Genomic DNA, 24,904 nt, shown 5'->3' with positions numbered 1-24,904 from the left:
AAGTATTTTGTTTTCTGAGGAAAATTTCAAGAGGAAAAAATGATTTTTGTAAGTTTCTCATTTTGAAATATTTGGGCTACATCTTAACTCATTTAGCACCATTTTAAATTATTATTTTTTTTCTAGATGTTTTATTATACAATATGTGCATGAAAAAATCTTAAGGCAGTAAAAACCTACACAACAGAACTGTGATCCCAGGTGTCAGTGCTGAGACCATGGTACTATAGCACATAATTCTTGCCTTGCCTCAACAGCCTCTAAAAGGTCTGCCTGAGAGGCACATTTATCAATCTGAAAAATTGCTGAAGAAAGATTGTGCCTGAAATGATTTTTGCTATGCAGGTGCACAGTTTTGTCATTCTTCCCTGTAGTTGTTTGGTCTGTTCACCATCCTGCCCTGAGTTCTTTCACTTTTGTGTCTCATTCTCACCAATAAAATATTATATGGGTCAAATTCTGCCCTCAGGTATGTCTACAAAATCCCACTGCCTTTACAGGGTTTTCACAGATATAAGTGAGTGGAATTTAAGGCTTATCTAGATTATACCAATGTAGTTACAGCTAGGCAAATCTTCCTAGTCTAGAAAAGACTTTAATCAACATGTCTGTTGATGATGTATGAGAAGGAAGAGGAATCTGCCTCTCAGCTTTGTTGATTCCTGAGAAATGCATTCAAATTTCATACAAGGAAGGTTTCCTGTTTACATGGTCACTTTCCAGCTCTTTAAGGGGCTGGTCTGTAGCCAAACTCTGTGAATTGAATTGTAGATTATATCTGTTTACACTATAGAAACCTGAACTCTATGGGGCTTGTACAGCACTAGTTAACATGAAATCAAAAACAAATACTTTGTTACCTTGGGGATTAATGACAACACGAGGCTGTACAAATGATGGCTTCACCACTTCAAACCACCAGAAAAGTTCTGCCATGAACACCAAATAATTACTCTACAAGAAATCAAGGAAATTTAGGTAAAGATAAAATCATACAAATCTTAATCCTAAATAAAATAATCATATAACATTCAGAAGAGGTATCCATATTTTGTCCAATCTTCATTTCCAAATCTGTTAAACTACTTAGATGGTCAGATTAGCAGTGTATATGTATATATGTATCATAGGCTGGCAGCATAACCTATTATTAAGGTTGCCTGACACTTCCCATTATAAGACTCTGCTTATAACTTTACCAGACTCGGTCTGGATTGAATTTTTCCATGCTGTGTGTTTGCCTCAGGCTGAATTTTACTGGAAAGTTTCAGCCAAAACAGTTCTCAGCCATTTCTGAGAATGAGACTATTGAAAAATATTTTGTTTTGCCCATGTTAAAAAATTCTGGTGACCTTTTATTTGGACCTCTCTAGCGCCTTCGTTCCTGAAGCAAGGACTTGAAAATTGGCAGGTGGTGGTCTTTGTGTCAGGGATGTGTCTTTTGGTTTCTTCATGAAATTCCACTCAATTTTGGCCAAGTTACAGGCTTTTTGAAAAAATCACAGTTAGCACATGCTGATTAGAGACTTGCTAGAGTGTTGCAGCTAAAAACTCTGAAGATTCCATCTACACTGGGGAATGCTGAAGTTTAGGGATGAGCAGAATATTCCCTGCAACTGCAGATTGGGCCTGCTGCAAGCATGTGCTTGGACTGGGCACTGGAACATTGAGCAGAGAGCTTGTCAATTTTGTGCTCTAAATGACCCCCCTCCCCCCGTTGCTGGAGCATAGAAGAGGAAATTGCCTGAATCGAATATGGAGGGGACAAGAGCCACCCTGGAGAGAGCAGTGGAGGAGTTAGATTGGGACAAGGAAGGACACATGGCTGGTGTGGTGGAGAGACTGGGATTGGGAGATGGAGGGGCAGAAGATTCATAGATTTCAAGGCCAGAAGTCACCATTACATAATCTAGTCTGATCTCAGAGGAGACTGGGAACCCAGGAGGGAAATGAAGGTGGAGGTTCTGGGAGCCAGAGATGAGTGAGTGAGATTGAGATTGGATGAGTAGCTGGTGGGAAAGGCTGGGAACCAGTGGGGCAAAAGGAAGGAAGCAGAAAGGGAGGGACAACTGAGACTGACTGGGCAAAGAGATTGGGACAAAGAGCTGGGGGAAAGAAGATTGGATGAGGAGCCCAGGGTGGGAGACTGGGAGCCAGTTCGGACAGGGAATGTACCTGGCAGGCAGGCGAAGAGAAACAGATTGGACAAGGAGCTGGGATGGGGGCAAACTAGGACTGACAGACAAGGAGACTGGGGACAAAGAGCTGGGGAGAGGAGAAATGAAACTGGGAATAGCTAGACAAAAAGCTCAAGAGTTGGAATTGCGGGTGGAGGGCAGTCAAGCTTGGCAAGGGGAGAGGGAACAAGCAGAAGAGTCTCCTCCAGAGTCTGGAATGGAATCCATGATTTCTGAGTCTGACCATTCCTCTGCTACCAGCAAATCATGAAACACACTGGCAAAGTATCTCATCTTACCCTCCCCCAATGCTGCTCTACACAGATAATGACAACCTACTATTGCTGTAAGTCACTCTATTAGTGGCAGATGTCTGTGCAGTGAATCTAAAGGTTCCAACCTGATGACCCACCTGGGTGTCAACATGATGGCACCTGCTGGAATCTGTTTTCAGTTTGCTTTGTTAAAAAGCTAGGAAATCACACAGACACAGCTCTATGTTAAAAGAAATTAAGGTTGTGAAGTCAAGCACTCAAAAGTCATGAAATGCCAGAACTAAGATTATAGAGAAAATAATTTTAAAATAGTTAAAATTTCCATATTTTCCTTTTAATTGGAGTGGTAGGATTGTTAATTATAATTTTACAAATGAAATTTAAAAGCACCAGGACCACTCACTGTATGAAATAATAAAAGTGCTACATCTATTAATGAGTTCAACATTTTACCATAAACATAATGCCACTTCACACACAAACCACATAAATGTAATGAGTTTTCAGAGCTTAAAAAGATGCTTTGGGTGTAAATCAGTAAAATCGTTTTTTGAAAATTCTCTTTTGTAAACATTTACATTGTTTTATCTACAGGCAACTTTCAGATAGTTTGTACAAATAAATTTATAGAGCATACTTTGCAAAAAGACTTAGCAAATGTCAATTCATGCATTGCTTTTCTTTTTTCACCATCAATTAATCCATCCATCATACATACATATATATCTGTCATCATATAAACAGACCACAAAAGGTCAGTGTAGGGGGAAAGTGAAGCCATCTTAGTATTTGGGTGCTATGTGAATCTGTAATTTAGGATGATTATTCTTATGTTCTTTTGGTATTAATTTCTGAGAAGCATCATAGCGCACTGGTTGCAACCCTGCTAGCATATCACATGATAGTGTACCTAATTTCTTCTTTGGGACTTTTTTGCGGGGTTTTTGGTTAATACCTACTGCAGAGTGAAGATAAAGAGGAGCGCTGCTTTCTTGGTTGATAACTTTCAGACACGACACTGGATTATTATTTTTAACTATTATAGCTAAAAGGAATTGTGTGCCCAAATGCTCAATCCAGCACCACTGGAGTCAATGGGAGTTCAGTGCCAGGAGTATTTTATTATTATTATTAACAGCACCAAGTTCTCCCTTTTTTGGGCCTCAAATCCTCAATTCTCTAGAACACTTTTTATTCTAGTTTTATCCTTTCATTTTTGCTACCGCTCCAACTTTTTGAATCAGGCACATAACCCTAGTCTGCTGATTCCCAAGCCTTTGACAGAAACATTTTATAGATCAGTGCGAGTTCCACTACAATAAATTGTACTTTGGGGAATATAATTGTAGTATCAGACACTATGAGTAACTATTTCTACCGTGTCTTTTGTAGAACTACCACATTCCACAGACAGTACTTTTACCATGGCTGGCTGTTTGTATGTAAGTAAACCAAAGGTTAAGATAGGTTTAAAAGCAAAATTTTCTTTACAGGTAACGTCTAGCCTATAAATCCTGGGTAAAATTTTCAAAAGTGCCTAAGAGAATATCTTAGACATGAGAATATTGTAAAGAAAACAATTCAAATACAAAAGCATCTAACAGCATATGGGACAGCCTATCTCACCACCTGGCAGTTGAATTTAAAAGGACTGGTAGCTTGATTTTTCAATTTTGAATACCCTTGGCTTCATGGTTTTGGGGATCAATGTGAAAATCTCATGCGGTGACCCCATGGCTTCTTTAACTTGGGTTGTGGTAAAGTGAACGAGAAGGAGAACGTCACGAGTGATCTGGTGTGGCATATGGAAGAATGCACATATTGATATTTGAGATCCTTCTCTGACAGTTCCAGGTATTAAGACAGCCTGACGACAAATCAAGCTTAATAAACAGTCCATTTTTTGTACAGTATATTAACAAAACTGAAGGTAGTCTGTTAGTATAGAACTACATCAGGAAAATATGAAATTATAGCTGCTGCCTTATCTTCCAGCACCTGGGACAAAATATGACTTCTGATGCTTATTAACATAAAAATAAGCAGCATCCTCATACTCTCCCAGATACAGTTTAATAGCTGCAGTTGAAAGTTGACACATCATTCAAACCATATGGAGAAAGACATGTTAACTTAATGGTACATTCAAACTGTTTAAAGTTGTTTCAGGATATATCTTTACTGCAGAATTAACTTGGGCTCTTATTTGGGTGTTGTCCCTAACTTTGCTCCCACCCATACATAAAAACCTCTGTCCTGAGTTTGGGCGTGATTTTAATCCAGAATAGCCATCTTATCTGGGGCTATAGGCTAAAGCCCAAGTGCTGCTTTCACTCGAACTAGTAACCTGCACATTTTGCAGTAAGGATGCAGGCTAAATCACTTGAATGTTGACAGTCCTCCGAAGCATCCCACAATTCCCCCCATGAGTGCAGAAGGACAGACAAGTTATCCCACTATTTATCAGAAATAAATTATACAGTGACTCACCTTACTAAAAACCACTGGATATATCCAGAAGTCCTAGCAACACACACAAGTAAGTGCATCTATTAATAGTAAGGACAGAGTAACTAGGGGCTGCTCACAACCCGGGGTAGGAAAACCCAATGCTCAGATTTGGGAGCTGATCACATGTGCTTAAACTGAAAGCTGTTCATACACCTCACAGAATAAAAAGGTTTAGTGGCCAACAGCTGATCCGGATGTTGTCATAGTTATGGAATACAAACTACAAATATTATTAGAAAAAAGCCCTGCCTTTCCATTCAGCATGATAATTAAATGAGGGAAAAATTATACTGAAATCTTTTCCATTGAAGAAAAGTGTTCTATTCAGCAATTCTGGTTTAGTATAGGGTATCTTTTGGACTATAACACATATTAGAGGAAAAAATCAGACTTAAGTTTCAAAATAAATATGATTTTCTTACTGGGATAATTTCTACACCAGGGATAAAACCCCAGCTCCTACCTTGCAGATGCACATTTTTACTATAAACTAAAATGTCAGTTACTCTCCTAATGATAGTTTTGCCCTCATTTGGAAGAGCCCTATAAGTTAAGTACTTTTCATTTTTATATACTGAAATATTGTATGAACATATTGTGAAGAACTCAAATGTTATAAGTCTGTAAATATTTTCTACCTCATCCTTGGCTGATAAAATATGGTGTTTTTCAAAAGTGCTGGGCAACCAGCAGCTCTCATAGACGTAAATAGGGAAAATGAATATAGATGACATAGCATAAGAAGTTATAGAACAATCTAAGTACCAAACATTATTAAAAGAGCTGACCAAAATTTTTTGACGGAACAGTTTTCTGTCAGAAAATGCTGTTTCACTGAAATCAAAACGTTTCATGTGAACATGTGATTTTGATTGAAATTTTTCTATTGAAAATTTAAAGTGATTTGAAATAAACATGGAGTATTTTGTTTTGATTTTCTCATTTTGTGTCATCTTGATTTTTATATTATATTATATTATATTATATTTAATATTTTATATTACATCATTATGGTTCAATCTGGTCATTTCAATGTTCCCAAATCAATTTTTTTTCAGAATTTCCATTCTGCAAAAATTCTACTTTTCCTCCCAATTTAGGAGGAAATCAAATTTCAAAATATTGGAATTTCCTACAGTGGAAATTCCATTTTTGGATCAGCTCTAGTTATTAAATAATGTATCAGTAACTAATCCACTAGTATTTATACTCAGATAAAAATTAATTTGTATTCTTAGGAAAAAACATACAAACACCACAGCAGCTATTTCTCACAGTCCAAATGAATATAAAAAGACTTGTTTTGAAAAACTCTATGTTGCAGGTCCACAATTATGTGCCTTAGTAGGTACCATTGCACCTTTTAATGGATGCTAATGCTATCTTTGGGGGCAAATCCTGAACCCCTTTGTGGTACAGCAGAAATGGTACAGTTCTGCTGCACCAGGATGTTAAGCCATGGAACTCAGTTCTATGGGAGTCCCTCTGCCTCTCTTAAGGTCACAGCAGAATTGTGTTGGGGAGTGGGGGTGCTGCAGGGATGACTGCAGCTTCAGAACTACAGCAACAGGTATTGAGTGGTTAAAGGGGAGACTGCAGCGGGTCGTACTGAAAGGTGAACTATCAGGTTGGAGAGAGGTTACCAGTGGAGTTCCTCAAGGTTCGGTTTTGGGTCCGATTTTATTTAATCTATTTATTACTGACCTCGGAACCGAATGTAGAAGTGGGCTGATAAAGTTTGCAGATGACACAAAGTTGGGAGGTATTGTCAATTCGGAGAAGGATCGGGATATCCTGCAGGGAGACTTGGATGACCTTGTAAACTGGAGTAATAGTAATAGGATGAAATTTAATAGTGAGAAGTGTAAGGTGATGCATTTAGGGATGACTAACAAGAATTTTAGTTATAAGCTGGAGACGCATCGGTTGGAAGTAACGTAGGAGGAGAAGGACCTTGGAGTCCTGGTTGATCGCAGGATGACTATGAGTCGGCAATGTGACGTGGCCGTGAAAAAAGCTAATGCGGTCTTGGGATGCATTAGGCGAGGTATTTCTAGTAGGGATAAGGAGGTGCTCCTTCCGTTATACAAGGCACTGGTGAGACCTCATTTGGAGTACTGTGTGCAGTTCTGGTCTCCCATGTTTAAAAAGGATGAACTCAAACTGGAACGGGTGCAGAGAAGGGCCACTAGGATGATCCGAGGAATGGAAAACCTGTCGTATGAAAGGAGACTCGAGGAGCTCGGTTTGTTTACCCTAACCAAAAGAAGGCTGAGAGGGGATATGATTGCTCTCTTTAAATATATCAGAGGGATAAATACCAGGGAGGGAGAGGAATTATTTCAGCTCACTACTAATGTGGACACGAGAACAAATGGATATAAACTGGCCGTCAGGAAGTTTAGGCTTGAAATTAGACGACGGTTTCTAACCGTCAGAGGGGTGAAGTTCTGGAACAGCCTTCCGAGGGAAACAGTGGGGGCGAAAGACCTCTCTGGCTTTAAGATTAAGCTTGATAAGCTTATGGAGGGGATGGTTTGATGGGATAACGTGATTTTAGACAATAGGTCAATAAAGTGCCATCGCTGGTATTTAGTATCAATGGTCAATGTGGGTCTGGCTGGAGAATCTTGCCCGCATGCTCGGGCTTCTGCTGATCGCCATATTTGGGGTCGGGAAGGAATTTTCCTCCAGGGTAGATTGGCAGAGGCCCTGGAGGTTTTTCGCCTTCCTCCGCAGCATGGGGCAGGGGTCGCTTGCTGGAGGATTCTCTGCGACTTGAAGTCTTTAAATCATGATATGGGGACTTCAACAGCTGAGTCAAGGGAGAGAAATATTCCAGGAGAGGGTGGGTCAGCTTTTGTGGCCTGCATCATGCGGGAGGTCAGACTAGATGATCATAATGGTCCCTTCTGACCTTAAAGTCTATGAGTGGCTGGGCTTGGCTCCACACTTTGGGGAAAGAGGGAGCATTCCTTTCCTGTAGCCCACGTGGAACTCCTGCATACAGCTAGGTGAAGTTTTTCAAACCATCGGTTTATTTGCTGAAAAATGTAGTTTCAATCAACCCAAAACTATTTGTGAATTTGACCCAATTAGTGTCTTATGGGAAAAAGTTTTTCAGGGCCAGCTGCAGGAGAGCAGCAATGTGTGCTAGAGACAGTGAGACCTTTAGCCCAGTGGTTAGGGCACTTACCTGGGATGTGAGAGACCCACATTTGAATCCCCCCTCTGGAGCAGGGATTTAGACTCAGTCTCCTCCCTCCTAGGTGAGTATCCTAACCAAGAGGCTACAGGCTATTATGGGGTGGGTTGCTCTCCATCTCTCCTGTTGAAGCTGTTCCACTTGGTATAAATACTTAAATATTCATTGGATCAGAGACTTGAGACTCAGGGTATGTCTACACTAGGAAATTAGGTCAAATTTATAGATGTCGATTTTTTAGAAATCGATTTTATGCAGTCGATTGTGTGTCCCCCCACTTAAGACCATTAACCCGGCGGAGTGCGTGCACAGTACCAAGGCTAGAGTCGACTTCCGGAGCGTTGCACTGTGGGTAGCTATCCCACAGTTCCCGCAGTCTCCGCCGCCCATTGGAATTCTGGGTTGAGATCCCAATGCCTGATGGGTCAAAAACATTGTCGCGGGTGGTTCTGTGTACGTCCTCAGGCCCCCCGCTCTCTCCCTCCCTCCGTGAAAGCAACGGCAGACAATCGTTTTGAGCCTTTTTTTCCTGGGTTACCCATGCAGATGCCATACCATGGCAAGCATGGAGCCTGCTCAGCTCACCGTCACTGTATGTCTCCTGGGTGCTGGCAGACATGGTACTGCATTGCTACACAGCAGCAGCTCATTGCCTTTTGGCAGCAGACGGTGCATTACGACTGGTAGCCATCGTCGTTGTCTCCTGGGTGCTCTTTTAGCCGACCTCGGTGAGGTCGGTCGGGGCGCCTGGGCAGACATGGGTGCTCCTGGCAGACCTCGGTGAGGTCTGTCAGGGGTGCCTGGACACAAATGGGAGTGACTCCAGGTCATTCTCTTTTTAAGTCCTGCCTCATGGAGATTCAGTCCTGCCTGCAGTCGTACTGCACCATCTTCTGGCGAGGCACCGTCTTCTGGCGAGCACCCAGGAGACGACGACGGCTAGCAGTCATACTGCACCGGTGTAGCGACGCAAACAAACCCTGCTCCCGTTTCCCTACTTTGGGTGTACTGAGCATGCCCAGTAACCTTCGCTGTTGCCATTGCCCTCTCTCTGCCCTTACTTCTGCTTATGATTTGCGCCTCAATCATCCAATAGGTCAATTTGTCACATTAGCCAGGAGGAAGCAGATTTTGAGTGTTTTTGACCACAAACCCCATCCCTCCTGATTCGCAACCCCATGGACCAGGCGGTAGCAAGTAGCCCAGATGGTCAAGTTGCTGGCGGAAACCGCACCCAGTTGCAAAACGGGAGGGTTTCTATACGTGTCATCACATTCTGTGTGACAGTTGTGTGTGCTTCTCCTTGATGCAAACCCACCCCCTTTGTTGATTTTAATTCCCTGTAAGCCATATCATCAGTCGCCCCTCCCTCCGTCAGAGCAATGGCAGACAATTGTTTCGCGCCTTTTTTCAGCGCAGACGCCATAGCACAGCAAGCATGGAGCCTGCTCAGATCACCGCAGCAATTATGAGCACTGTAAACACCACGCGTATTATCCTGCAGTATATGCAGAACCAGAACCAGGCGAGGAGGCGATGGCAGCACGGTGACGAGAGTGATGAGGATATGGACACAGACTTCTCTCAAAGTACAGGGCCCGACAATGTGGACATGATGGTGTTAATGGGTCAGGTTCATGCCATGGAACGCCGATTCTGGGCCCGGGAAACAAGCACAGACTGGTGGGACTGCATAGTGTTGCAGGTCCGGGACGATTCCCAGTGGCTGCGAAACTTTCGCATGCGTAAGGGCACTTTCATGGAACTTTGTGACTTGCTTTCCCCTGCCCTGAAGTGCAAGAATACCAAGATGAGAGCAGCCCTCACAGTTGAGAAGCGAGTGGCGATAGCCCTGTGGAAGCTTGCAATGCCAGACAGCTACTGGTCAGTCAGGCATCAATTTGGAGTGGGCAAATCTACTGTGGGGACTGCTGTGATCCAAGTAGCCAACGCAATCAAAGAGCTGCTGATATCAAGGGTAGTGACTCTGGGAAACGTGCAGACCATAGTGGATGGCTTTGCTGCAATGGGATTCCCTAACTGTGGTGGGGCGATAGACGGAACCCATATCCCTATCTTGGCACCGGAGCACCAAGGCAGCGAGTACATAAACCGAAAGGGGTAATTTACAATGGTGCTGCAAGCACTGGTGGATCACAAGGGACGTTTCACCAACATCAGTGTGGGATGGCTGGGAAAGGTACATGATGCTTGCATCTTCAGGACTCTGGTCTGTTTCAAAAGCTGCAGCAAGGGACTTTCTTCCCAGACCAGAAAATAACTGTTGGGGATGTTGACATGCCTATAGTTATCCTTGGGGACCCAGCCTACCCCTTAATGCCATGGCTCCTGAAACCGTACACAGGCAGCCTGGACAGTAGTCAGGAGCTGTTCAACTATAGGCTGAGCAAGTGCAGAATGGTGGTAGAATGTGCATTTGGACGTTTAAAAGCTCGCTGGCGCAGTTTACTGACTCGGATAGACTTCAGAGAAACCAATATTTCCACTGTTATTAATGCTTGCTGTGCACTCAATATCTGTGAGAGTAAGGGGGAGATGTTTATGGCGGGGTCGGAGGTTGAGGCAAATTGCCTGGCCACTGATTACGCGCAGCCAGACACCAGGGCGGTTAGCAGAGTACAGGAGGGCGCAGTGCGAATCAGAGAAGCTTTGAAAACCATGACTGGCCAGGCTACGGTGTGAAAGTTCTGTTTGTTTCTCCTTGATGACCCCCCCCCTTGGTTCACTCTACTTCCCTGTAAGCTAACCACCCTTCCCTCCCCCTCTTCAATCACCGCTTGCAGAGGCAATAAAGTCATTGTTGATTCACATTCATGCATTCTTTATTAATTCATCACACAAATAGGGGGATAACTGCCAAGGTTGTCCAGGTGGGGTGGGGGAGGAGGGAAGCACCAGGTGGGGTGGGGGAGGAGGGAAGGACAAGGCCACACTGCACTTTAAAACTTATTGAATGCCAACTTTCTTTTGCTTGGGCAGTCCTCTGGGGTGGAGTGGTTGGGAGCCCGGAGGCCCCCCCACCGCGTTCTTGGGCGTCTGGGTGAGGAGGCTATGGAAGGGGGTCCCCACAGTAGATTTGCCCACTCCAAATTGATGCCTGACTGACCGGTAGCTGTCTGGCATTGCAAGCTTCCACAGGGCTATCGCCACTCGCTTCTCAACTGTGAGGGCTGCTCTCATCTTGGTATTCTTGCGCTTCAGGGCAGGGGAAAGCAGGAGGAGGGCGGTTGGTTACACAGGGGCTGTAGCGGCGGTCTGTGCTCATTCTGCCTTTCCTGAACCTCAACCATACGTTGGAGCATATCAGTTTGTTCCTCCAGTAGCCTCACCATTGCCTCTTGCCTTCTGTCAGCAAGCTGATGCCACCTATCATCTTCAGCCCGCCACTTATTATCTTCAGCCCGCCACCTGTCCTTGCATCCATATTGTGCTTTCCTGGACTCTGACATTGTCGCCTCCATGCATTCTGCTGTGCGCTTTCAGTGTGGGAGGACTGCATGAGCTCAGAGAACATTTCATCGCGAGTGCGTTTTTTTCACCTTCTAATCTTCGCTAGCCTCTGGGAAGGAGAAGATAGTGTGAGCGTTGAAACATTTGCAGCTGGTGGAGGGAAAAAAAGGGAGAGTGGTAGTTAAAAAGACACATTATAGAGAACAATGGGTAGACTCTTTCACGGTAAACCTTGCTGTTAACATTACATAGCACTTGTGCTTTCGGTACAAGGTCGCATTTTGCCTCTTATTGAGGGTATGTTGGTTTGGTGTGAGAGATCACTCATGCAGGGCCGGGCAACAGAATTCGGCTTGCAGGCAGCCATGGTAAGACACAATCTTTTGGCTTTTTTAACCTTCATAATACGTGGGAATGGTTTCAAACAGCAGCGCACTCATTTCCCATACCAAGCAGCCATTGGGTTGGCCATTTAAAATGGGTTGGCAATTTAAAAGGAGGGGCTGCGGTTTTCGGGTTAACGTGCAGCACAAACCCAACTAACCCCCCCTGCCCCCCCAATTCTCTGGGATGATCGCTTCACCCCTCCCCCCACCGCGTGGCTAACAGTGGGGAACATTTCTGTTCAGCCACAGGCAAACAGCCCAGCAGGAACGGGCACCTCTGAATGTCCCCTTAATAAAATCAACCTATTTCAACCAGGTGACCATGAATGATATCACTCTCCTGAGGATAACACAGAGAGATAAAGAACGGATGTTGTTTGAATGCCAGCAAACACCGGGACCATACGCTGTGTTATGCAATGATTCCAGACTACGTGCTACTGGCCTGGCCTGGTAAAGTGTCCTACCATGGAGGACGGAATAAGGCTGCCCTCCCCAGAAACCTTTTGCAAAGGCTTTGGGAGTACATCCAGGAGAGCTTTATGGAGATGTCCCTGGAGGATTTCCGCTCCATCCCCAGACATGTTAATAGACTTTTCCAGTAGCTGTACTGGCCGCGAATGCCAGGGCAAATTAATCATTAAACATGTTTGCTTTTAAACCATGTATAATATTTACAAAGGTACACTCACCAGAGGTCCCTTCTCCGCCTGGCGGATCCAGGAGGCAGCCTTAGGGTGGGTTCGGGGGGTACTGGCTCCAGGTCCAGGGTGAGAAACAGTTCCTGGCTGTCGGGGAAAACGGTTTCTCCGCTTGCTTGCTGTGAGCTATCTTCAACCTCCTCCTCATCATCTTCCTCGTCCTCAAAACCCGCATCCCTGTTGTGTGCTACTCCATTCGACGGAGTCAAAGCACAGGGTTGGGGTAGTGGTGGCTGCACCTCCTAGAATGGCAATGCAGCTCATCATAGAAGCGGCATGTCTGGGGCTCTGACCCGGAGCGGCCGTTTGCCTCTCTGTTTTTTTGGTAGGCTTGCCTCAGCTCCTTAAGTTTCACGCGGCACTGCTGCAGCTCCCTGTTATAGCCTCTGTCCTTCATGGCCTTGGAGATTTTTTCAAATGTTTGGGCATTTCGTCTTTTGGAACGGAGTTCTGGTAGCACGGATTCGTCTCCTCATACAGTGATCAGATCCCGTACCTCCCGTTCAGTCCATGCTGGAGCTCTTTTGCGATTCTGGGACTCCATCATGGTCACCTCTGCTGATGAGATCTGCACTTATCTGCAGATTGTCACGCTGGCCAAACAGGAAATGAGATTCAAAAGTTCGCAGGCCTTTTCCTGTCTACCTAGCCAGTGCATCTGAGTTTAGAGCGCTGTCCAGAGCGGTCACAATGGAGCACTCTGGGATAGCTCCCGGAGGCCAATACCATCGAATTGTGACCACACTACCCCAAATTCAACCCGTCAAGGTCGATTTCAGCGCTAATCCCCTCGTCGGGGGAGGAGTACAGAAATAGATTTTAAGAGCCCTTTAAGTAGAAAAAAATGGCTTCGTTGTGTGGACGGGTGCAGGGTTAAATCGATGTAACACTGCTAAATTCGACCTAAACTCGTAGTGTAGACCAGGGCTCAGATATCCCCCGGGCCAGGTCAGCATCCTAATCACCTGGTTATAGGCTAGTCTTTCAGTCTCTCCTGTTAAATCTGTTCTACTTTGTATAAATACATACTTTGTATAAATTGAGCCAGAGAGAGAGAGAGAATGACTTCAGCTGCTGATTAAGGCACGCACCTGGAGGTAGAATACATGGATTAAAATTCCTTCTCTAATTCAGGCAGAGAAAAGTTTTCAAGTCCCTTCTCCAGAGGAGAGTCAAACCTGGATCTCCCACATTCCAAGCAAGTGCTCTAACCACTGCCTACAAGTTATAAGGGGCAGACACATGCACACACAGTCATATGACTGAAAACACTTCTCTGATTTCCTGACAAATTCTGAACATTTTCAGAATCTAACTGAATATTTTTTCTAATTTTTCAGTTTGCTGGCTGAACTGATAATCAGTTATTCATCGAGCTCTACTCCTGTACCAAACGCTTCTATCCAAGCTTAGAGGACAGGAGTTATCCCTTTGAACATTTTGCCTTGATTATCCCAGTGACACTGGCAGAACGGGCACCAGATCATGCCAGGGTCCACATGTCTTAGCTGGACAGTGACAGATACATAGCAGGACTCTGTCTGGCTCACTTGTGGGTTAATATTGATAAAATAAATATTAGAATTATAAGAAAGTGTTTAGTCTCTATTGAATGCTTGTGAGTTGCTGCATGCAGTAATATTACTTGTAATATTGGTGTTCCATAGTGTAATGTTATATTTGAGTAGTTGTATTGTGACCCTCTGTGACTGTAATGTCCAATATAGAAGAGGGCCATTAATTAGCATGAAGAGCTGCTCTTCTACAGAAATTGTTACACCCCTCCTGAAAGAGGAGACCCATCTATACCAGGCAGTCTTGGGGTAGGGCCCTACCAAATTCATGATCCATTTTGGTCAATTTCATGGTCATAGGATTGTAAAAATAATAAATTTCATTATTTCAGCTATTTAAATGTGAAATTTCAGTGTTGTAATTGTAGGGGTCCTGACCCAAAAAGGAGTCGTGTGTGGGGGAGGAGAGGTCACAAGGTTATTGTTGGGGGGGTTGCAGTACTGCTACCCTTTACTTCTGCACTGCTGCTGGCGGAGGCACTGCCTTCAGAGCTGGGCAGTTGGAGAGCAGCAGCTGCTGGCCAGCAGCCCAGTTCTAAACACAGAGCCACCGCCAGCAGAAGCGAGAATGGCATGGTATGGTATTGCCACCCTTACTTCTGTGCTGCTGCTGGTGGGGTGCCGCCTTCAGAGCTGGGTTCCCGGCCACCAGCCGCTGCTCTCCAGCTGCCCAGATCTGAAGGCAGTGCAGAAGTAAGGGTGGCAATACCGCGGCCCCCCTAAAATAACCTTGTGATCCCACTTCCGCAATTCCCTTTTGGGTCAGGATCCCCAATTTGAGAAATACTAGTCTCCCCCGTGAAATCTGTATAGTATAGGGTAAAAGCACACAAAAGGCCAGATTTCACAGGGGAAGACCAGATTTCACGGTCCATGATGTATTTTTCATGGCCGTGAATTTGGTAGGGCCTTAGCTATGGGTGAATCTTACAACTGGGAAATCCAGACATCTGCATTGAGGAATCATCAACAAAAGGACTCAAGACTCTTAGTGTTGTTCTGTTCTCTTCTCCATGAAGATGAGTCATGCAAATGGATTCCTCCCATCAGCTGAGTTTGCAGCTCAGATCACATGGCAGGAGGGGGATAAAAACCTCAACCAAAACATAGGTATCTCTATGTTGCTTAGACTCTCGGGGGGGAAGGGAGGTGGAGGAGGGGGCCAAGGTTTTCTTAGGCAGAAGCAAGATATCCTCAGCTGCTAAGCCTATGTTAACCCTAAAGGCCAAATAGAGTTTGCTGATTTATAGAAGCCTATATTACCTTTTGAAACCCAAGACTAAAACCTGGTCTACACTATTATGGTTAGATGACCGAACTGTGGAAGCGTCTTCACTTAAATTTGGCTCCCACCAACGTAAGTGCCTCTCTATGCTGATTTAGTAACACCATCTCCTTGAGCAGCATAGAGTCACAGTCGACATAATTAGGTTGACAGAGTGTCAGTGTGGACACTAGGGTTGCCAACCTTCCCAGATTGGCATCGATCTCCTGGTAGCTCCTGAAACCAATACGGGAGATTTTAATAGGCCGCTAAAAGCAGGCTCCCTACCTGCCCTGGCTCTGCGCAGTTCCCAGAAGCAACCAGCATGTCCAGCTCCTAGGTGCAGGGGCAGCCAGGGGGTCTCTGCGCGCTGCCCCTGCCCCTGCCCCGTGTGCCGACTTCGCAGCTCCCACTGGCCGGGAACCACGGCCAATGAAAGCTGCGTGGGTGGTGCCTGCAGGCAGGGGCAGCGCACAGAGCCTGCACCCGTCACCCTCTCCCACATCCCAACCCCCTGCCCCAGTCTCCTCCCACACCCAAACTCCCTCCCAGAGCCCACACCCCCTCCTGCACCCCAACCCCAGCTCCAGGCTCAGCCCAGAGCCCCTTCCCTCACTTGGAACCCCTCAGCCCCACCTCCCAGCCCACACTCCCACCCCCCACCACAGCCCTGTGAAAATGAGCGAGTGAGTGAGGGTGGGAGACAGTGAGCGACAGAGGGAGTGGGGATGGAGGGAGCAGGTCCTCAGGGAAGGGGCAGGACAAGGATGTTTGGGTTTCTGCGATTAGACAGCTGGCAACCCTAGTGGACACTGCATTGCTTACATCGACTGTTACTAGCCTCCAGGAACAATTCCCCAATCCTCCACACTGACAATACGAATCGATACAAGCGCTCCTGGTGAGAACGCGCACCACCGACACAAGGAGCCAGATGTGCACACACACAAGCACTTTAATAACTGTGGTGGCTGTATGCCAATGTAAGTTAGGTCAACATAATTTAGTAGCGTAGACATGGCCTAACTCATTTGTTTGTCTGTCTGCTTGCTTTAACCTTGTAAATAACTCTCTATTAATAAGTCTTCATATAGTTTACTATAGGATTGGCTACAAGCAGTGGCTTTGGTGTGAGACCTAAAGTGCAATTGACCTGGGGTAAGTGACTGGCCCTTTGGGATCAGGAATAACATGAATACTGGTGTGATTCTTGGTGTAAGGGGCCATCTATCAAAGAGATAAGCTCACGTGGGTGGCAAGACACACCCGAGTACCCAAGGAGGCTGTCTTTGACTCTGTGTGAAGGCTGTTATAGTGCCTGAGGAGTTTGCATTTGGTGCAGTTGGTGGACAAAATCTAAGTTTAGAACTCACAACCAATTAGGGATTTGTACCCTGGTTTCTAACAGTCTGCCCTGAGGTTGTCACTCATGCTCTTGCATCACTTCTGGGAGCATTACTCCCCCAACCAAGCTTTTGGCTGCTTTTTGATATATCATCTGCATACTAATCTACAGTTAGTGCAGAAGCATGACATCATGTTAATGATAATTCATAACTGTGCTCTGAACACATTTTAGACTGGTTCAAAAATTACTCAACACTAGATGGCAGACTTGCAGCTGTAAACATTCGGGTTTATAGCTCTACTCTCTCATTTTCTAAACGATTCTGACCTTAGTTATGTCTTTCCCCTTCTTGACATTTCATGCCTACCTAAAAGCTATTAATTAACTTGATGATAGAAAAATTAGTTTACTCATGACTTTTAATGGAGTACAATGAAATAATCCTACTGTTCAGATATAGTTGTCAGAGTAAATGAATCCAAGTTTCTATACAAAAATTTACTAATTGCATTTCTTGTTTCTGTATAAAAGGCAAACAATGTAAGGGTGGTTTTTATGGTTCAGCAAAATTTACATAAATGATCTTTTAAGTTTCCTTTAGAATCTCTTTATTTCCCCACACACAGTTTTAGGATTAAGATTAATTTTAAAGAATCCATATACTTAAGGCATTACATGTCAGAAAATTTCACAGATCGTCCAGAAATAGTTAATCTTAATGTTTATAGAGAATTTTGGCTGTCTTAATATTTATTAATTTTGGAATTGCAGATTTAAAAATTAAAGCTTAATTAATAGCATAACATAATTAAAAAATCCACAATTCTTTTATAACCAAACTTCAATCAACTTGTGTTCCGGAGGGGAAGTAGCCGGATGCAAACATAATCAGTCTTTCAAAAGCTATTCATGTAAAAATACATATTAACGAGCTACCTCAAATTTGAGTCGATAGTTAATATAAGTATACAACAGAGAGATCAGAAGACAGAGTGAAAGGGGAGAGAGTTGAGGTGTTTCAAACATTCTGTGGAGAAGGCCAAATTACATTTTTAAATTATGGACTGTGGGCTTGGACTACAATGTTAGGCCCAATATATCACCTAGATCAACAGTAGTTCTCCCACTGACATGAGAAGGAGAGTTGTACTAAGACTGTGGATAAAACGTGGCCTTTATGTAGCAACACAACCATTAGGATTCACCTATACTGCAAACTTTTAAAGTATGAACATGATTTTGAGCCACTGCGGGCATGTCCACATGGAGACTTAGCGCATGGCAAACCAGAGCATGACTCTACAAGGCACTAGCTTGCTGCACAGTATGTCACAGCAGGGTCCTCACGGCGATTTAGCATGCAGCAAGCTAGTGCACGATAGATTTACATTTATGTGCCACATACTACGTCTCTGTATGGACAAGCCCTGAGTTAGATGATATGATGCTGAACATGTTTTTTTACTGGTTAGCAAATCAGTCAGCATTATGTCAGCAAACTGTTGTTCAAAACTGTATTCAAGTACAAATGAGCCCTTAGATACTGTTACTGTTGCATTTAACATTGCTTAGTGGGAAAAACTGATTCCACCACCGCTATTTCTGCCCTTCGCTTATCTGGCCTTTTGTACACGCAATTACAGACTTTGCATGCTTAATTTAGTAATTACATACAGAAATAAGGCATCCATTTCATGTGTGCGACTTCACAGCTAAATTATTTGAAGATCTGGTCCATATTAGATTTCAGACTTAACACCCTGTTTAGATGACTGTGGGGAGTTCAGACCTTTCATAACTGTTTCAGACAAAAACAATGTTAAATCCGTTCACATACAGAAGTTTGACTTCACAACATAAAGCTTCCATTCTGTTGGATCTGAACAAGTCAAGCAGGTCAGATACATTTAAGATTCCTGACTTAAGAAAAATATTCTCGAAGGCCTGGTCTACACTAGGAAATTAGGTTGGTATAACTACATTGCTCAAGGGTGTGAAAAATCCACACTCCTGAACGACCCAGTTAAACTGACCTAATCCCTAGTGTAGACAGCGCTATGTAGACAAGTGAATTCTCCCATCGCCCTAGCTACTGCCTCTCGGGGAGGTGGATTACTGGCACTGACAGGAGAAGCCCTCCTGTTGGTATGGGTAGTGTCTTCACTGAAGCGCTACAGCGGTGCAGCTGCATCACTGCAGTGCTTTAAGTGTAGACAAGCCCTATAACACTACTAGAAGGAACAATAGTAGTAAGGGAAATAGCTACATATAATGCCAAAAACGAGACTAGCTGACCCAAAATGTCTTTTCCACTCATACTATGTACATATATGATTCTTTTAGCAATGATGGGCGATCACTCATTACCGAGTATGATCATCTTCCATGGGAGTTATGGGTCCTCAGGTGGCTAATAAGGCCAATCCTTGAACCACAAGTTCTATTACAATGAGGGCAGATGTTTTCAGGCTCAGCAGGAAGGTGTTGACCATGACTGGAGAACAGTCTCTCCTTCCTCCTGCGCCTCTTGTCCTCTTCGGCTTGTCGGACAGCAAGTTCAAAATGCAGGGGACCATCATGTAGGACTTCACTCCATTTTAAGCGATCCTGGGCAAGTGTCTCCCAGGTATTAATGTCAATATTACATTTTTTTAGGTTGTCCTTCAGCAAGTCCTTATAACGCTTCCGTTGTCCACCCACATTACGGTACCCTTCTTTCAGCCGAGAGAACAGGACCTGTTTTGGGAGGCGATGGTCTGGCATCCGGACGTGACCAGTCCAGCGGAATTGCTGATGGATGATCATTGCCTCGATACTGGTGGTCTTTGCCTCTTCCAGAACGCTAATACTGGTGCACCTGTCTTCCCATTTGATCTTCAGAATCTTACAAAGGCAACGTTGATGGTGCCTCTCAAGGACTTTCAAGTAGTGTCTATAGGTTGTCCAAGTTTCAGACCAATACAACAGTGTTGGGAGAATAACGGCTTGATAAACAAGAAGCTTGGTGTCTGTTCGAATGTCGTGATCTTCAAAGACCCTGTGCCATAAATGAGAAAAAGCTACACTGGCACAGCTCAGGCGATGTTGAATTTCTGCATCAATATCTGCCTTGGATGAAAGATGACTTCCAAGGTAGAGGAAATGATCGACATTCTCCAGTGCCACTCTATTGATTTTGATAGATGGGGCACGTAATAACTCATTTGGAGAGGGCTGATAGAGCACTTTAGGCTTCTTGATATTAAGAGTGAGACCAAGACATGCGTAGGCATCGGCAAACACATTCAAGATAGTTTGAAGATCTTTCTCAGAGTGGGCAAAGATTGTGTTGTCATCAGCATACTGAAGTTCCACAATAGATGTTGTGGAAATCTTACTCTTGGCTTTCAGCCTGCTAAGCCTGAAAAGCTTTCCATCCATTCTGTAAGTGATTTCAATGCCAGCTGTAAACTTCCCAGCAATTAGGTAAAGAATGACAGCAATAAAAACCGCAAATATGGTTGGAGCAATACCTTTAACATGTCTCACCTGCCAGATGGAGCATGTGATCTTTCATAAGAGATCAAACATGTCTCCTCTGATACACTCTTAGTGTTAATTAGGCTAGGAAGTGCACATTCTAGGATGCCTTAAACTCAAGTTGACAACAATACATGGCAAGTAAAGAGATTTTTCTGTGACAGTTTAAGCTTTACCTGTAAAGGTTTTCTGCAAATTTTCACACCTGCATGGACTCATTCTTCCACCAGGTGGAACATGTGTCTGTGAGAAGACATAATGAGAGCTCCCCCTTTTTGCCTCTTTTCCAGATCAAAGTGATTTCCCAGATACGTGTAAAGAAAAATATGAGAAAACCATCACAGGAGAAAACAGCTTGTAGGAGGTGGGGGGAAGAGAAAGGGCAAAGGGAAAAAAGGGCAACCTGACACAACCAAACTTTGCTAAGAATAAAAGAGACCCAAACTTCTATTCTTGCTTGTTTCTTGTTGATGGAAGGGTTGATCCTGACTAGGATAGGAATTTTTAGAAAAGAAATTTCTGTAATACTTATTCCACTATCTGATTATTTTTTATTCCTCACCATTTCATTAGATTTTACCTACTATCTTTGGGTCTCAAAGTAAATAAGACAATACCTACTAATCCACTGTGTAGTGCCTCAAACATCCATGGAACATATTCAGATATCTTCTGCAACATCACTAGCCGTTACCTTAGTGAGTGTGCTGTTATGATCTTTTGGAATGGGGGAGGGAAAAGGGTGTCTTTTTTCTTGGCTTCATATGCTCTAACTACTTCATAATTAATCCATCTGGAAATGGTGTCTTTAGAAGCCAACGTGCCTTTTATACTGTAAGTAAGCTAAACAAATAACTATCTGTTGAATCACTTGAAAGGCAGTACAATGTGTACACACCATAAAACACTTTGGATGATTAATGACTGAAGCCTACTATTTGTTTGACTTCGTTTCTATGATTGTTGATATCAGAGACAGAAACGGTCATTACCTTCTTGGTTAAGTCAAACTCAGAATTCTTATTTCACACATATTCATGAACTACCTTGTCTTTGTGTAACTGGAGGATGCAATGAGCACATTAATGTAACCCAAAATACACAGTTTTGACCTGACATGCTTCAAGAGAAATAGGGCATAATCTACTCCCTGTGCTCCTTTATTTATTTTAAATCAGAGACCATTTTCTATTGTTCTCAGCCAACCAGCTAGAGGAACTGAAGTCTTCTGGGACAGGAACTTGATGACGGTGACTCTGATGCCCCTTAGGTCAGCAGTGAATTATCTGAGAACTGTTTGGGCAGACTGTAAGTCTGGCATGTGTTAGAAGTGGGTGGTGGGAATCTCTGAAATCATTTAACTCTCAGGATATGTCTACACTGCAGTGTAAGCCCAGGGTCAGTAGGACTTTAGTCAGCTGACCTGTGTTAGAGAACCCTGGACCTGAGCATCTACATTGTATTTTAACCCTATGTTAAGACTTTTCTAATCCTTGCTTGAACTTAGGGCTCTAGTGTCCACACTGCAATGAGCAGACCCAAGCCAAACTAATCTTATCCCAGAATCCCTAGCGCTCCTCCCCCCAACCCTGAAATGTGGCCACTCTAGCCTAAGACCATGGTGCACTGTGGGAAAACTTTACTGCCTGTCCTGTACCTTGCCAGGAAGCAGCTCGCTTTGCAAAAGGCTTGATCAATTTGCTCTCCGTTGCAAATCCAGGAGGCTGTCTGATAGTGTGCTTGCAGATCTTTGATCAGAAGAGAATGGGTTAACGCTGACCTGAGCTGCTGCCATTTGTCAAGAGGAGGGGGAATGGCTTCTGTTTTCATTAGAGTGGACTGAAGATTGTTGAGATAGCGAGAACTAAGGACGTTGTCCCAGGGAATTGTGGAATACTTCCAGGTGACTCCCGGGACCTCAGGCAAGCGGGCCTGCATCTCTTCTGCAAAGCAATAGGGCTTGGATCCTGATTCTTGGATTAACTCGAGCTCGGATCCTCGCAGGGCCCTGGGACCCTGGATTAACGCAATTGCAGTGTAGACACAAGGGGAGTTAGGCTTGAGCCCAGGCTCAAGCATAGGCTCACACTGCAGTGTAGACATACCTTCAATGACTGAACATGACACACTTCTGAGTCCTCAGGCTTCATGGGGTATCGCAGAAGAAGTCAGACACGAGGGAGAACTGTTCTGGTGTCCAAAATGTAAATTAAGCACAAGGCTATTCTACTTAGTTCTTCTCCAGATTTAGGCCGGATCTACACTAAAAAGTTAGGTCAAGCCAGCTACATTGCTCAGGAGTATGCAAAATCCACACACCTAAGCAACATAGTGAAGATGATCTAACCTCTGGTGTAGATAGTGCTAGATCAGTGGTTCCCAAACTGGAGTTCGCGAACCCCTGGGGGTTCGCAGAACGTTACAGGGGGTTCGCCAGAAAAATTTCACTAATGGCGGACAGAGGACCCTGGGCATTGGAGACAGCAGGTGGGACCCGGTTGCAGGGCAGACACCCTGAGCCCCAGGGAGAGCGGGGCTGGGCAGTTGGGGCTGGCAACCCGAGCCCTGCCACCATCAGCGGGGGAGCCAGCAGCCCGAACCCCAGCGCTCCGCGCGGGGCTGGCAGCCCGAGCCCCAGGGAGAGCGGGACCGGGCAGTTGGGGCTGGCAACCCGAGCCCTGCCACCATCAGCGGGGGAGCCAGCAGTCTGAACTCCAGCCCGAGCCCCAGGGAGAGTGGGGCCGGGCAGTTGGGGCTGGCAGCCCGAGCCCTGCCCCCATCAGCGGGGGAGCCATCAGCCTGAACCCCAGTGCTCTGTGCGGGGCTGGCAGCCCGAGTCCCAGGGAGAGCGGGGCCGGGCAGTTGGGGCTGGCAGCCTGAACCCCAGCGCTCTGTGGGGGGCTGGCAGCCCGAGCTCCAGGGAGAGCGGGGCCAGGCAGTAGGGGCCGGCAGCCTGAGCCCCGCCACCATCAGTGGGGGAGCCGGCAGCCCGAACCCCAGCCTGAGCCCCAGGAATTTGCCAAATCTCATCTAAAGCCAGAACCACGGCCCTCCTTGTTACCACCAGCCACAATCTCACCGTAAACTAGAGGTGGGTGAAAAATACCAAGCATTTTTCACAGAAAGTTTTGAATTTTTTTTCACATTTTTCAAAATTCCCCAAGAAAAATTTACAAAAAACTGAAACGGAAAAATGGTCCATTTTCAAAAACTGTTTTCATGAAACATTTTCTGATTTCTGAAAACCAAAAATGAATTTATTTTTACTAGAAACCATTTTTTTAAAAACAAAAGCCAAAAAAACATTTTACAGAAACATTTTTGGTTTCTGGTTTTTCTATGTTCATTAAAAAAAGTTTCAATTAAAAATATTTTTCAGAGGTTCATAGATTCCGGGGCCCGGCAATTGGGGCATCCATCACACTGAGGAAATTTAAACTTAAATCCCTGAAAATATTCATTTTTAGGAGGGGGTTCACGAGATTTCACAATTTAGTGAAAGGGGTTCGCGGGCTGTTAAAGTTTGGGAACCACTGTGCTAGATCATGCAAGAATTCTTGCATCAACCTTGCTACTGTCTCTTGGGGAGGTGGATTAACTACAGCAACAGAATAACCCCTCCCGTCGCTGTAGTGCAGTGGTCCCCAACCTTTTTGTGGCCAGTAGCACGTTCATGTTTTCAGAAGAGTGTGGCGGGCGCCAACAATTTTTCAAGGCTTATTTTGTATTTGTACATTAAATAATACTAAAAACATCATATTTAATATTACATAATATATGAATCCAGAGAGAAGCTGGAGAGAAGCCGCGAGGACAGAGAACACCGGCGCCCGCAGCCCCGGAGTACTCTGTCCCCAGCAGGTGCGGGGCCCCGGCTTCTCTCCCCTGCTGGGCACTAGGCGGGCCCCGCACCTGCCTGGGACTGAGAACACCGGTGCCCGCAGCCTGCAGCACCGGAGTTCTCTGTCCCCGGCAGGCGCGGGGCTGCGGCTTCTCTCCGGCTTAAGCCGCGGCCCCACACCTGCCAGGGACCAAGAACACTGGCGCCCGCAGCCTGCGGCTCTCTGTCCCTGGCACGCACAGGGCTGCAGCTTCTCTCCCCTGCTGGGCACTAGGCGGGCCCCGCGCCTGCCGGGAATAGAGAACACCGCACCCTCAGCCTGAGTTCTCTGTCCCCGTCATGCGCGGGACCGTGGCTTCTCTTCCCTGCTGGGCACTAGGCGGGCGCACATAAATGCCCCGGCGGGCGCCATGGGGACCACTGCTGTAGTGAGTGTCTACATGGAGGTGCTACAGTGGCGCAGCTTCAGCACAGCAGCTGTTCTGCTGCTGCATTTTAAGTGTGGATATAGCCTTACTGACTGGAATCTTGTTGATCAGACCTGGCAACATCCTATAGGCATGCTATATTTTTAAAGTATATGTCCTAGCTTTAAAGGGGGGTAGCCTTTGTAGGACACTGAAGCAATATTC

General features: G+C 45.0%; 1 protein-coding gene across 1 annotated transcript in view; it reads right to left on the bottom strand.

The window, feature by feature from the left end:
• Positions 1-24,904, bottom strand: part of LOC113407450 (calmodulin-regulated spectrin-associated protein 2-like) — a 188,311-nt gene that overhangs the window by 24,583 nt on the left and 138,824 nt on the right. Inside the window, exon 8 of the mRNA XM_026655999.1 lies at positions 861-954. Coding sequence (XP_026511784.1) covers positions 861-954 — 94 coding nt within the window. The remainder of the gene's footprint in view (positions 1-860; positions 955-24,904) is intronic.

This window comes from Terrapene carolina, unplaced genomic scaffold, assembly GCF_002925995.2.
Source record: "Terrapene carolina triunguis isolate 2854851 unplaced genomic scaffold, T_m_triunguis-2.0 Scaffold211, whole genome shotgun sequence".
Lineage (NCBI taxonomy): Eukaryota > Metazoa > Chordata > Testudines > Emydidae > Terrapene > Terrapene triunguis.
The sequence above is the reverse complement of the archived record's forward strand: the minus strand, read 5'-3'. Positions and strand labels throughout refer to the sequence as shown.